General features: G+C 41.6%; 1 protein-coding gene across 7 annotated transcripts in view; it reads left to right on the forward strand.

The window, feature by feature from the left end:
- The window catches only part of LOC145358362 (histone-lysine N-methyltransferase EHMT1-like), a 152,833-nt gene that overhangs the window by 75,661 nt on the left and 62,016 nt on the right, over positions 1-15,156 (forward strand). For all 7 annotated transcript variants that reach the window (XM_080212323.1, XM_080212327.1, XM_080212325.1 and 4 more), the window contains 5 exons: positions 7,173-7,287; positions 10,218-10,322; positions 10,561-10,706; positions 13,416-13,559; positions 14,829-15,052. In XM_080212323.1, the coding sequence (XP_080068449.1) occupies positions 7,173-7,287; positions 10,218-10,322; positions 10,561-10,706; positions 13,416-13,559; positions 14,829-15,052 (734 nt within the window). The remainder of the gene's footprint in view (positions 1-7,172; positions 7,288-10,217; positions 10,323-10,560; positions 10,707-13,415; positions 13,560-14,828; positions 15,053-15,156) is intronic.

The following is a 15,156-nucleotide window of genomic DNA, read 5'->3' on the forward strand; positions in this document are numbered from 1 at the left end:
GGCTTTTTGTTCTCTGTTCTCCATGGAATAATTTCTTAGCCTTTCTCACTTTCTTTTGGCTTCAGATGGAGCATTCAATTTGAACAAGACAAATTGAGAGAGAATTTTCAAGAGGACTAGTGCAAATAAAATATATATGAAGCAAAAAATTGTGTCTCAGTATCAAAAGAACTCTCAGTTCAACACAGATAGATGTTAGCAGTGAATAGTTTACCCCCTTAAACACAGGCCCAGACACAATGGGCTGAGTGTTAACTTAACAATATGGGTAGGTTTGGGTCCTGTGGTTGTGTGGAGGTTGTTGCTGGCAGTTGCTGTGGTGTGAGTAAAGTATCTTTAATGGTTGTCATGCTTGTAATTCTGACAATTTTGTTAAGTCACTTGTGCAATTATGTTACTGTATAGTTAAATTTGGATCATAAGATGTTAAATCCACTGAGTAACCGTGCACTGACAGAGCTCAAGACACTGAGACAAAGCACTTGAACAAATATTGCTTGCTATATATTTTTAATCTGTTCTTTGCATGTAGGTGACATTAGTAATACTGCATTTATTGCCCATTTCTACTACCCTGAGTATACAATTTGGAGTTGAGACAATTGAAATTTGTTTCAGTACTTCAGTAAACATTTACACCGATTATGTTGGAATGGCCTGCTCTTTTGATTTATTGTCATATGTATTAACATAAGTGAAAAGTATCATTTCTTACGTGCTATACAGATAAAGCATACTGTTCATAGAGAAGGAGATGAGAGAGTGCAGAATGTAGTGTTACAGTCATAGCTAGGGTGTAGAGAAAGATCAGTTTAATGCAAGGGAGGTCCATTCAAAAGTCTGATGGCAGCAGGGAAGAAGTTGTTTTTGTGTTGGTTGGTATGTGACCTCAGACTTTTGTATCTTTTTCCTGATGGAAGAAGGTGGAAGAGAGAACGTTTGGGGTGCATGGGGCTCTTAATTATGTTGGCTGCTTTGATGAGGCAGCAGGAAGTGTAGACAGAGTCAGTGGATGGGAGACTGGTTTGCATGATGGATTGGGCTACATTCATGACCTTTTGTAGTTCCTTACGATCTTGGGCAGAGCAGGAGCCATATCCGGCTGTGATACAACCAGAAATAATGCTTTCTATGGTGCACCTGTAAAAGTTGGTGAGAGTGAAATGTCAAATTTCCTTAATATTCTGAGAAAGTAGAGGCGTTGGTGGGCTTTCTTAACTATAGTATTGGCATGGGGGGATCAGGGCAGGTTGTTGGTGATCTGGATACCTCAAAACTTGAAGCTCTTGACCCTTTCTACTTCATGCCCATTGATGTAGACAGGGGCAAATACTCCTTTACACTTCCTGAAGTCGATGACAATCTCCTTTGTTTTGTTGATATTGAGGGAGAGATTATTGTAGCTGCACCAGTTCTCCAGATTTTCTGTCTCATTCCTGTACTCTGTCTCGTCATTGTTTGAGATCCAACCTACTACAGTGATGTTGTCAGCAAACTTGAAAATTGAATTGGAGGGGAATTTGGCCACACAGTCAAAGGTGTATAAGGAGTATAGTAGGGGGCTGAGAACATAGCCTTGTGGGGCACTGGTATTGAGGATGAGGATGGAGGTGTTGTTACCTATCCTTACTGGTTGTGGTCTGTGAGTTAGGAAGTTCAGGATCCAGCCACAGAGGAAGGTGCCAAGGCCCAGGCCGTGGAGTTTGGAGATGAGTTTTGTGGGAATAATGGTGTTGAAGGTTGAGCTGTAGTCAATAAATAGGAGTCTAACATAGGTGTCCCTGTTATCTAGGTGTTCCAGGGTTGAGTGCAGGGCCAGGGAGATGGTGTCTGCAGTGGACCTGTTGCGGCGATAGGCAAACTGTAGTGGATTCAGGTAGGCCAGGAGTTTGGAATTGATTCATGTCATGCCTTTCGAAGCAATTCATAATGACGGATATCAGAGCCACCGGCCGATAGTCATTAAGGCACGCTGCTTGGTTTTCCTTTGGTATCGGGATGATGGTTGCCTTCTGAAGCAGACTGTTGTAAAGAGCGGCGTCTGTAAAGTTAGTAAATTTCTGTGTTGTAAAGAGAGGAATCATTCAATGGAATCTATAAGTGGGTGGTAACCAGAGAGCCTTCATCTTAGAGTGTGATGGTCAATTTGATTGGCAACTTAACTGATCCCTCCATGAAGACAGTGTGGTGTGTCAAACTGTTGGGTCCATATTCCATTAAGAAATAAGAAACGAGGAAGGGTGTGGTCTGGGGCAGCTTTGCTTGATTCAGCAATGATGCCAGGCTCAAATAGTGTCTTCAAGTTAGGGATAACCAGTTTGAGAAATTTCAAATATAACTATATAAAATAAAAAGAGAAAATGCTGGATAAATTCAGCTGGCTGAGCAGCTTATGCAGAGGGAGAAGCAGAGTTAAGGTTTCAAGTCCACGTGACTATTTCAGAGTGTGCACCTCGCCTGTGGAGTTACGGTGTGCAATATATATGGAATGCTCTAAAGTTGAAGTTCAAGGGAATTTAATGTAATCTATTTGTTCATTTATCGTTTGCAAAATAAATCAGTCTGTTAACATATAATTGGACGTTTAACTGAAGTGCCTTTCCTGAGATTAGAGAAATGCATTTGGTGGCTTGATCATTTAGTAAGGAATTTTATTGTCATGATTCCCAGGTCGTGCTGCTGTATGATTAGTTGTTGAACAAGGGTTCACAGGGTTATGAGATCTGTTTGTGTAGAACATAAGAACATAAGAAATAGGAGCAGGAGTAGGCCGTCTAGCCCTTCGAGCCTGCCCCGCCATTCAATAAGATCATGGCTGATCTGTCGCTGCTCAGTTCCACTTTCCCGCCCTCTCCCCATAACCCTTAATCCCCTCTCTTATCAAAAACCCATCAACCCGTGTCTTAAAAATATTTAGCGAGGCAGCCTCCACCACTTCAACGGGCAGAGAATTCCAGAGATTCACCACCCTTTGAGTGAAGAAGTTCCTCCTCAACTCCGTTCTAAACCGCCTCCCCTTTTATCTTGAGGCTGTGCCCCCTAGTCCTACTGTCTTTTTTGAGCGGGAAGAGTCTCTCCACCTCTATCCTATCCATCCCATTCATCATCTTATACGTCTCAATGAGATCTCCCCTCATTCTTCTAAACTCTAACAAGTACAAGCCCAGTTTATTCAGCCTCTCCTCATAGCTCAACCCCCTCAACTCCGGTATCAGCCTAGTAAACCTCCTCTGCACTCCCTCCAAGGCCAAAATATCTTTGCGCAGGTGCGGCGCCCAAAACTGCACACAGTACTCCAGCTGCGGCCTCACCAATGCCCTATACAGCTGCAGCAAGACCTCCCTACTTTTATATTCAATCCCCCTCGCTATGAAGGCCAGCATCCCATTCGCCTTCCTGACCACCTGCTGCACCTGCAAGCTGGGTTTTTGCGACTCATGCACAAGGACCCCGAGGTCCCTCTGCACCGTCGCCTGCTGCAGTTTTTCGCCCCGTAAGTAATAGTCCTTCCTACCATTCTTCCTACCAAAGTGGACCACCTCACACTTGCCAACATTAAATTCCATTTGCCATTTCCTGGCCCATTCGCCCAGCCTATCTAGATCCTTCTGCAGACTCTCCACACCCTCCGCACAATTTGCTGTTCCCCCAATCTTGGTGTCATCAGCAAATTTCGACACCCTACACTCGGTTCCCTCCTCCAGATCATCTATATAAATGGTAAAAAGCTGAGGCCCCAGCACCGACCCCTGGGGCACTCCACTAGTCACCATCCGCCAATCCGAATGGCACCCGTTGACCCCCACTCTTTGACAACCAATCCTCTATCCACGCTAACACCCTACCCCCAACTCCATGTCCCTCGACCTTCTGCAATAACCTCTTGTGAGGTACTTTGTCAAACGCCTTCTGAAAATCTAGAAAGACCACATCCACCGGCTCTCCTCTATCCACCGCCCTAGACACATCCTCATAGAACTCCAGTAAATTTGTCAGACACGACTTCCCTTTAATGAAACCGTGCTGCGTCTGCTCTATCAAGCAATTCCCTTCAAGGTGCCTCGCAATTTCCTCCTTAATGACAGATTCTAACATTTTACCTACCACAGACGTTAAACTAACCGGCCTATAATTCCCCGCCTTTTGCCTGGCACCCTTCTTAAACAACAGCGTAACATTAGCCGTTTTCCAATCATCCGGCACTTCCCCGGAATCCAGCGACGTCTGGAAAATAACCACCAAGGCATCCACTATCACCTCCGCCATTTCTTTCAGAACCCTCGGATGCATTCCATCCGGTCCTGGGGACTTGTCCACAATCAGCCCCTCCAGTCTGTCGAGCACCGCCTCTCTAGTAACAGTAATGTCATTAAGACCCTCCAGTCCTACCACCTTTCCATCGCTAACACCTGGCAAATTATTCACGTCCTCCTCCGTGAAGACAGAAACAAAAAAGTTATTTGATACCTTAGCCATATCCTCATCCCCTACCACTAGGTCCCCTTTCTCATCCTCTAAAGGACCAACATTCACCCTAGCCAGCCTCTTCCTTTTTATATATTTATAAAAACTCTTGCTATCCTTTTTTATATTAAGCGCTAGCCCAGCTTCATAGTTTCTCCTACCCTTCTTTATCAACTTCTTTGTCAATCTTTGTTGACATTTAAACCTCTCCCAATCCTCTTCTCGCCCACTACTCTTAGCTACTCTAAATTCCTCCGCTTTTAATTTAACACTTTCCTTCACCTCCTTCGTTATCCACGGCTTATTACCTCTCCTCCTACTATCCTTTTTGACCATCGGAATAAATTTCCGCTGAGCACCAAGAAAGATCTCCTTAAAGATCCTCCACTGCTCCTCAACAGACCCTCCCTCCAACGCGCTCCCCCAGTCCACATTCGCCAATTCTTCTCTCATCCTCCCGTACTCCCCTCTATTCAAACAGAGGACGCGTGTCCGGGAACCCACTTTCTCCTCCTCCATCTGCACCAGAAACTCCACCATACAATGATCACTCTCCCCAAGAGGATCCTTCACCACAAGGTCCCTAATTCTACCCGCCTCATTACATAGCACCAGATCCAAGATAGCTCGCTCCCTCGTCGGCTCCAACACACACTGTTCGAGGAAACTATCCCGGCAGCATTCCAAGAACTCTTCCTCGAGCCCCCCGCGTCCAACATGGGTCGACCAATTAATATGCAGATTGAAATCCCCCATAACTACGGCCGTCCCATTCCTGCACGCCGCACTTATTTGCGCGTTAACAGCCCACCCCACCTCCAGATCATTATTCGGGGGCCTATAGATGACACCCACCAGCGTCTTCCTCCCTTTGCTGTTCCTAATCTCCACCCACAACGATTCCACGTTCTGCTCCTTGGCTCCAATATCATCCCTTGCTACCACCGTGATGCTATCCTTAATCAGCAGAGCTACGCCCCCCCCTTTTCCCTCCTGCCTATCCTTCCTAAACACTTGATAGCCCTGTACATTCAGCTCCCAGTCCCTGTCACCCTGCAGCCACGTCTCTGTAATGGCCACCAGATCGTATCCATTTGTGTCGATCTGCGCCACCAGCTCATCCACTTTATTCCGAATGCTTCGTGCATTCAGATAAAGCGCTTTCATCCCAGCCTTCACCTGGACCCTATTTGCCGTAACGCCACCAACCATACTCATGCCCCCTACTCCCTCTATTATTGGGACATCCTCGGCCTCTTCCCTTACCTGTACCCTCTCCTTAACTTTAGACCTCATAACGTCACCTACCCTCGCGTACCCCCCCCCCCAAATTAGTTTAAAGCCTTGTCTACAGTACTCTTTACTCGATTCGCCAGCACTCTGGTCCCAGCACGGTTCAGACCAACCCCATCCCACCCGAACAGGTCCCACCTACCCCAATACTGGTGCCAATGCCCCATAAATTCAAACCCATTCCTCCCACACCAATCCCTGAGCCACCCATTCACTTCCTTAATCCTGTCAACCCTACGCCCGTCTGCACTCGGTTCAGGCAGTAGCCCAGAGATAACCACCTTGTCGGTTCTACTTTTTAATTTCATTCCCAGCTTCTCATACTCCCTCCCCAGATCCTCAGTTCACATTTTGCCTACGTCGTTGGCACCTACATGTACCACAACGACCGGATTCTCACCCTCCCACTCCTGGTTCCTCTGCAGCCCAGCTGCGACATCCCGTACCCGAGCACCAGGCAGACAACACACCCTTCTGTGCACTTTGTCATTGTGACAAAGGACAGTGTCAGTACCCTTCACCCCACTATCCCCAATCACTACTACGTTCCTTTTCCCCCTCTCTTTGCCTATGTCCTGCTGCATCACTGTAGCGTGTGCAGTTTGCTCACCAACCTCACCTGCCTCGTTCTCGTCCAGCCTGGAAGCAAGAACCTCAAACCTGTTATGCAGATTAAGAGGCTGAGGCCTCCGCTCCTCACCCCTCTTCCTCCTCCCAGCAGCCCCCTCTTGTCCCTGACCCTTAGAGTTAGCCAGTCTAGGGGGGGTGGATGTCACTTGCACCCCATTGACAATGGCACCCTCTCTCCCCCTGATGAGCCTCAGTGTCTGTAGCTCAGAGGCCAGCTCATTTACCCTGAGCTGGAGCTCCTCCAGCAACCTGCACTTACTACAGACATGGTCACTGGGAAGGACCCTGGGGTCCACCAGTTCCCACATCATACAGAAACCACACATCACATGCCCCTCTATTATTCACTGTAGTAGAATATCCAGTTCAAGCATGTAATTTGTAACTTTTTATGTGGTTCCGAATTATGTTCATTCACAAGAATTTTTCTGTAACAAACGTAGTGAAATTAAGTTGTTGTAAGAATATACAGTTGCACCTCTAATACTTGACCTTCATGTGTTGTATATTGTCTTTGTGGTGAAAAAGTTTTATTGGGAACATAGGTTACAAATTTACTAACTTCAATGCATTTACAATATTTTAGTTTCTTTCTATTTGGACTTGTAATTCTCTGTTGATATTTTAAAAAGTAACAAAAACATAAATGTGATTGTTTATAATATAATCCTGTTTTTGTTGATATGACTGAAGCTATTTCAGCCTATTGTGCAAAATGAAAAGTCTGGCATTAGAATAATTTACTGCAGCAAATAATGTTATGCACCTTTTTTTTGACTGCTCAGAGTTCAGAGTCTAGTTTGAAAAGGAAATGGAAGAAAAAAGGGAAGAATGACAGCCCATGGATAAAACCAACCAGAAAACGAAGACGAAAAAGCCGGCCCAAAAGTAATGATAGAGGTAACAGAAATAAATATTATATGAATAACAGAAGTAGGGTGGTAACTGTTGCATGCTATTTTTGATGCAAAGCAAGTTGACACTTGGTTTTACCTGGTGCTGTTGGGTTAAAATGAAAATTACCTTGCTTTCTGAATTTTTGTCATTTCAAGTGGCAACCTTTGTGGTTAAATCCTATACTATTTGAAATTAGAATTCAGTTTCAGTTCCCCATTGAAAGTAAACAGGAGTGTTGTGAGGTTCAATGGCAAAGTGTCAATAACCCCATGCTGTATCTATTCAATACATTGATTATAGATGTTTTTCTTGTCTTGACAAGCGTTTTGCCAGTGGTTTCATTGCTGGCTTAGGATGGTGGAAGTAGAGGATAATTAAGTCCTTACATGGATTTTGACAATTTAATAGGAGTTCAAATTCACAATGATCTTGAGGTGCATTTCATTCCAAGGTTCTTTCAGTAGTATGGTGCTGATGGCTAGTTTTAGATAATTGTAATTTTAGCTGCCTACGGGCACAGCAATTAGCACTGTTGTCTCACAGCTTTATAGACCCAGGTCAATTCTGGCCCTGGGTCACTGTGTATGGAGCTTACATGTTCGTCCTGTGTCTTTGTGAGTTTCCTCTGGGTACTCTGGTTTCCTCTCACTGTCCAAAGATGTGCAATTAAGTGGATTGGTTATGCTAAATTGCCTCTTGGTGCCCAAGATATGTAATGTGGATTAACTGGATAAATGTTTGGAGGTTACTAGTATACGGGGGGGGGCCTGGGTCTGGGTAAAATGCTCTGCCAGAGAGTCGGTGAAGACCTGATGGGCCAAACGGCCGCCTTCTGCACTATAGGGATACTATGATACCTAGTAAACTTTTGCATTGACGTAGATCAATTTCAGGTTTATACTGATACCAAATTAACTTGCAATTGGCGTCGTTTAATTAAAGTGTTCATCTGCCTTTCCTATGGTTTGAGCAACTTGGTGCTCAACATTTGGTGGCTTGTTCTGGATCACAGTTCATGAAACAAGGGATTTCATTGTCATGCTTCCCAGGTCGTACAGTTGTCAGGCTAGTTGTTGGACAAGGGTTGTTGTTGGACAAGGGTTCACAAGGGTTGTAAAGTTTGTTTGTGTGAAAAACCATTGATGCTTAACCATGTGAGAATATCATGCAATTTGTAACTGCAGTTTTATATTGTTCCAAGGGCTGAGTTCATACACAAGATTTTTTCTGTAACAAATGTGAAATTAAGCTGTTGTAAGAATATATAGTTGTATCGTTAATACTCTGATGTTACTTGGGTCTTATGTGGTCTTTGTGGTGAAAATGTTTTATTGGGAGCTGTTTGCAAATTTACTAATTTCAGTGGATTAAGTCACTGGTCTGTTTTCCTGGCGTACCAAAGAGGCACAAGACCATCTCTCATAAATTCTCCCTCAGTCCCTGGTTTTTGCACTGGATGTAGCACAGCTCCAGAGCAGTGCAAAGTTGATTTTATAAAATGCTGAGGTAATGTTTTGAGCTTTTTTCAGAAGCCTTGCGGGAAATGACATTACTGGCTGATCTCTTGTGACATTAAAAAAAAAGCCAGTTGAAGATATGGACTTGATTCATGCTTCATGCATTACCAGCAGTGAGGCACAGTGATACGTTTGTGATCTGTACCCACAGAAAGGTACAGCGAGAGCGTAAATAAAACTTAAAAACTTGAGAAGGTGGCTCACCATCATCATACTTTCTCAAGAGTTAAGAATAAGTAACGAATGTTGGCCTCGACAGCAATGCCCATGTTCCAAAAAAGAATTTCAGAAAGGATATTGAGACGACAATGGTATACTATATACCCCATGGTTATTCATAAATTAGCTTATTTTTCTATGATTCTGAAAGTTGGCTTTTATTTACTATTGGCTGACATCAGAAAGCTCACATTATAATTATTGTTGGTTTGTTTCTGTTTTGATACTGTGTTTGATATAATGTAAAGAAAAGATGTTACTGGGACTGGGATTTTTTTCCCTGGAGCATAGGAGGCTTAGGGGTGATCTTATAGAGGTCTAAAAGATAATGAGGGGCATAGACAAAGTAGAAGTCAATATCTTTTTCCAGAAGTAGGGGAGTCTAAAACTAGAGGGCATAGGTTTAAGGTGAGAGAGAAGAGATACAAAAGAGTCCAGAGGGACAGTTTTTTCACACAGTGGGTTGATTGTCTGGAACGAACTGCCAGAGACAATAGTAAAGGTGGGTACAATTTTGTCTTTTTAAAAGTGTTTAGACAATTACATGGGCAAGATTGGTGTAGAGGGATATGGGCCAAATGCGGGCAATTACGACAAGCTTAGTGGTAAAAACTTGGCAACGTGAACAAGTTGGGCCAAAGGGCCTGTTTCCATGCTGTAAACCTCTGACTCTGTGAAGTTTATAGATTTTATGTACACAGAATTAAATGATAATTTGGAAAATTCTCCCCATCATTCTGTCCACCGAATTGCTGCCTTCCTATTTATTGGATTCACTTGTCACTAAGGTCTACACTTGAGAATCCTGCCTGTTTTATTAAGGGAAGGGTTAGCTTTCACAGATTGTGCTAACTGCACTGTATATAGCTGTATACATGTAGTCGGTGATGGGAGAACCATGTGTCAGCTGCATTCTTCTAACATAACATTGCTAATAGAATATCCCAAAAAATATTGAAATTCAAAAAAAACAAGCAGTAAATGGTAGACAATAATCTTCAATTCCAGCCCTCATGGAAAAAGTTAAGAATTCAGTGATCTGCGTGCTTAGAGAGAACAAACCCTCCAAGTGAGAAAGTGTTTAAAGGCTTTTATATTTGTAATAAAACTTAGATATTTCAGAATCAGTCTTCAAATTCTGTTGTTGTATGGTTAAAGTGTTTTTATGAACATCTGAGTGTAAATCTTTTTACGCAGGTGCTGAAATAGAGACTCAAGCTCTGACAGATAATAATGAATATACCGAGATGCCCCTTAGCTCACTGAACCTGCCTGCAGGTGGCCTATTCTCGCAGTCTACAGGTAAAGTTGCTTTATCAGTTTGAAAGTTTTTTGTTGTTAAGAACATGTTTCCAGATATACAGCTAGAATATTTTAAAAAATTACTGTGAAAGAACATTTGGGAAAGTATACACTTTGGAGATTTGTTCAGTTGAATTTTGTATGATTTATGTGACTGCTTTCAACCACTCTTATTTTTATGATTTTCATACTAAAAAAGGGTTGAAATGAGCTGTTTGAAAATTGTAATTCAATGTAGGTATTTCCCAAAGCTCAGACTCAATGGAACTGGACAAGCTACAGGAGTTACCTCTTTGTAGCTGTCGGATGGAAACACCAAAAAGCCGAGAGATTGTTAAACTGGGTAACAATAAATGTATGGCCACTGAGAATATAGATGAAGAGGTAAGAAACGCTTGGCACAAGTTTGAGAAAGCAATTGTTTATGTTGGTTGTTGGATTGTTACGATTCTCATAATGTCTGAACTACATTTAAATTTTATGTTTTGACTATGTATCAAACTAATCTACCTCGCATATAAGGTTGAAATTGCATTGAAAATTATAGAATGAAACAATTTTTAAAAGAAGTTAAACGTGCCCTCCTGAAAGAATAAGCATACTCCATTTAGGATGATGTGTGTTAATTTCTTGAAGAGTTATCAAATTGAAGGATACTGCTTCCAGGAGTTTTAATATTAACTTGGTCATATTTTTGGAGATTTGCTGTTTAGATTCAATGTAAGGAAATGTCAGTAACTATTACCAGAACATACATGTGCAACATATAGTGCCATATTTTTAATATTAATGTATCCTTCTGTTGTGATGACTTATCTTTGGTTTTCTTGGCAAGCATTTGCTGTGACTTGTGGATTATAAGTCCTCTGCATGTGTAGGCTATGTAAACACTTAAATACATCATAAATGCAATAGGTTCGAAGACAATTTGGTGTTTTTTCAATCAGCTCCATGTACCTGTCTTCTGTTTACATCAAAGCTTGTCCATCTAAATAGTTTGATCGAGATATGCTAACTTTAAACGTAGTATTCACATCAAAGTTGGAAATCTCATAAGTGGAGGTATTTTAATGTAATATTTGTTGCCTAATAAAAGCTTAATTTAACTTGTGCATTGCTTTACACAATCCAATATCTTGTGCCAGAACTCAGACAGCCAGAATGGAGTATTGGAGCCTAGTCTCTATTCACTTACAAGCTTTTATTTAGCGGGAAATGTTGTATACAGTGCATTTCCAACATAAAGTCCATTTTCAGCCTGCTCATGTAGACATATAAGCCCCTATTTAATAACCATTACTTGAACACAGGCGGTATGGTGGCACAGTGGTTAGCACTGCTGCCTCACAGCGCCAGATTCCTGGGTTTGATTCCTGATTTGAGTCACTGTCTGTGCGGACTTTGCACATTCTCACTGTAGTCTGCATGGGTTTCCTCCAGGTGCACCGGTTTCCTCCCACAGACCATGGATGCGCGGGTAAGGTGGTTTGGCCATGTTAAAGTGCCCTTTATTGTCAGGGGGACTAGTTCGGGTAAATACATAGGGTTATGGGGATAAGGTCTGGGTTGGATTGTGGTCATTGCAGACCTGATGAGCTGAATGGCCTTCTCCTCCACTGTATGATTCTATGCAATGTAGAACATCCAACCGATATACCGTAAAGACTCTGGGATTCTACATTGTGCAATAGAATTTAAGGAGCACAATTGAAGAATAATTGAGGGAAAATTTCCTTTGCTCTTAATTAGGATTTCTGTTTTGTTACTTCTAGCACGTGGAGAAAATCTTGCTTCACTGTACTTTTAAATGATCAATTCATTAACGCCTTTCATAGGACTAAGTGTTTGGCTGATGAAATGACTCTCGTTTCTGGTTTGTAATATACTTTAGCTCATTGAGCAGAGTAAGAAATAAATAAGCAGGTAACTTGTATTTATATGGCACCTTTCATAATCTCTCAAAGTCCTAAGGTGCTGTATAGATAATAAGGTACATTAAAAGTATAGTCTCTATTGTAACATAATTGTTATGACACAGCAAGTTTCCAAAAATACCAGTGTGATAAACAGTTAATGAAATTGGTTGAGGGATAGAATCGTAGGAGGAACCCACTGGCCCTTTGAGGCTGCCTCGTTCCTGTCTTCTCCCCATATCCTTTGATCCACTTCACACCAAGTGCTATATTTAACTTCTTCTTGAAAACATGCAATGTTTTGGCCCCAACTACTTTCTGTAGTAGTGAATTCCACAGGCTGACTATTCTCTGGGTGAATAAATTTTTCCCCATGTGACCCCTGGTTCTGGACACCCCCACCATTGGGAACATCCTTTTTGCACCTGCCCTGTTTAGTCCTGTTAGAATTTTCCAAGTTTCTATGAAATTTCCCCTCTTTGTTTCTGCAAATAAGCTGGCCCCGGGCACTGGAAACGTTCCCAGCTTCCCACAAGGAGCATGCTATGGCTTGGAGCTCTTCTGTCATGACTTACCCCTTTTAGATTAAACCTTTGGAAGATGCTTGATATCAGATTATATCCAATTCTTGAGGGCACTTCATTTCTGGACCTCGTTACTACCAAATATACTCTTACAAACTGCAAACTGAAACCATAAGTGATAAAAGTATTAAATGCTTACCTGGCCTTTTTCACTGCTTACCAATTAGCTCTGTCCCTTTTGTCCTCTAGTACTGCAGCAGACCATTCTCTGAAGACTTAAAAGTTAGAAAAAGAGGAGAAAAACAAGAACACCTCTTTTGCCCCATATCCAAATTCCCACTAGCTCCAATTTCCTGATACTTACACTCACTCCGGCTGAGTGTTCTCTCCCACTGTTTGTGTGCAAAGCTCACTGTTAAATGTTAAACTCACTAATCAATATTAGCCAGAACACTTTCTCAAAGTAATGCCGTAGGATTATTTACAGCTACTGTTTCAGCATACCCGTTTGATACATTGAGTGACTTGAGTATACAGATCAGGGTTCAGCTGTGATAAAAATTTTGTGCTGATAAAATTTAATTCATGGGTGATCAATTTAGAATAAAATCTGCAAATCAACAGCTGTAATTTGTCTGAATGAATGTTTCTTGCAGTTAAGTAGCTGTATTAACAGCGTGATCAAACAAGAGATGATGCGACCCTCCAACAAGGTGCAGCTAATGGTATTGTGTGAAGACCACAGATCCCGGATGGTTAAACATCAGTGTTGCCCAGGATGTGGATACTTCTGTACTGCTGTAAGTGTAGAGAGTCTCAAAAATGAATAATTACTAATATGAAGATGAAAAATGTTTCTCATCTATTTTATTCTTGACTGTAAAATCTCAAATAATGTGTGGAGCAGAAAAGCAAAATTATTTTGTAATATATGTTAAATAATTGAACTGACTTTTTCCAGCTTCAAGTTAACTTGTAAGGCCAATGTGATAAATGTGTTCATAGTTAATAACCAGAAAGTATGTAGCACTTATTTTCTTCAGGGAAGCAGAAGAGCCCCTTGAAAAAATAGCATGTTCGAGTGAACTCCCTTATTTGTTCCCAAATTAAGAAACACAAAAGTCTGCATCGTTTTGTGTTTGAACACCATACCGTCAACCAGCAATCAATTTAGGAATTCTTCATGTATATTGGAAATATTTATTAGGTGCCCACCAGATGGCACAAGAGGTTTAAAGATAGATTTAGTTAATTTGAGCTCACAGTGACAAAGGTAGCAGAGGTTCTGCAATTTCAGTTGACTTACTCATAATGGTTAAATAAATTTTATGCACTGAACTTAAATTACTTTTAGATTTAATCCCCTATATATTTTGATAGGAATTTAATTTCTTCGCATATAGAGGAGTAAGATCTTTGAGAACGGAGAAAGTGCTGCCTCTTGTTTGCCCATAATTGGTCAGAGGCAAGAACGTCAGTGCCCATTTGGAATAATTTTGATTCCTTTTTCTCATGAAATGTACATTTATTAATTAACCTGACAACAAACATGACAGTAAAAGGTTTGCATTTTCAACCAGTCCTTTTGCATTCGGGTATGAAGTGAATTTTTTGTTACTATTCTGTGCGCATCTTGTGTTTATTGACCAAATTGCACCGCTGCAGTCTCCAATTTCAAAAATAATGGAATTTTGAAGTATTTTTCTACCAGGATAATCCCCTTGCATCTCCCAACAATGCAGCAGAAGGTTGTTGCTTTTATGGGAGTAGGTTAACTTGATTTCAAAACAAGGCATTTATGTGTGGTCTTTTTTCTTTTAACCACAACTAGTTGGGCAAACACTAAGCAAAGTTGTGTCTCTTATGCTGGGAAATTATGAAACTTTGGAAGTTATAGTAAGTTTGTCTCATTTACCATTTGGTTTGGGTACAAAGAGACCCAGAAGCATTCTGCTGGCAACCCTTTCAATCATTTCACATCATCATGGATGAAAATTGCATTTAAAAAGTTATCCTTAAGTACTTGTCAGTTGTGACAGGCGTGTATTAAATTTATCTTGTTGTTCCAGGGCACCTTCATGGAATGCCAGCCCGATAGCACTATCTCACACCGCTTTCACAAGAATTGTGCATCCCATATGAATGGGTTGTCGTTCTGCCCACATTGTGGTGAAGATACTATTCAAGCAAAAGAAGTTACCATAGCAAAAGCAGACACTACCTCTATGGTACCCCTCCCAACACAGGAGAAGATTGTCATTGTGAATGGAAAAGCAGACACCACTACATCAAGGTAGTACTTAAATGATAATGCTTTTACTGAAAGACTTACAAGCATTTAGAATCATAGAGTGAAATTTTTTTAAAAATTGCCGAATGAGCAAGAAAATGGGAACG

This window comes from Carcharhinus amblyrhynchos, chromosome 25 (genome assembly GCF_965287045.1).
Source record: "Carcharhinus amblyrhynchos chromosome 25, sCarAmb.v2.hapA, whole genome shotgun sequence".
NCBI lineage: Eukaryota > Metazoa > Chordata > Chondrichthyes > Carcharhiniformes > Carcharhinidae > Carcharhinus > Carcharhinus amblyrhynchos.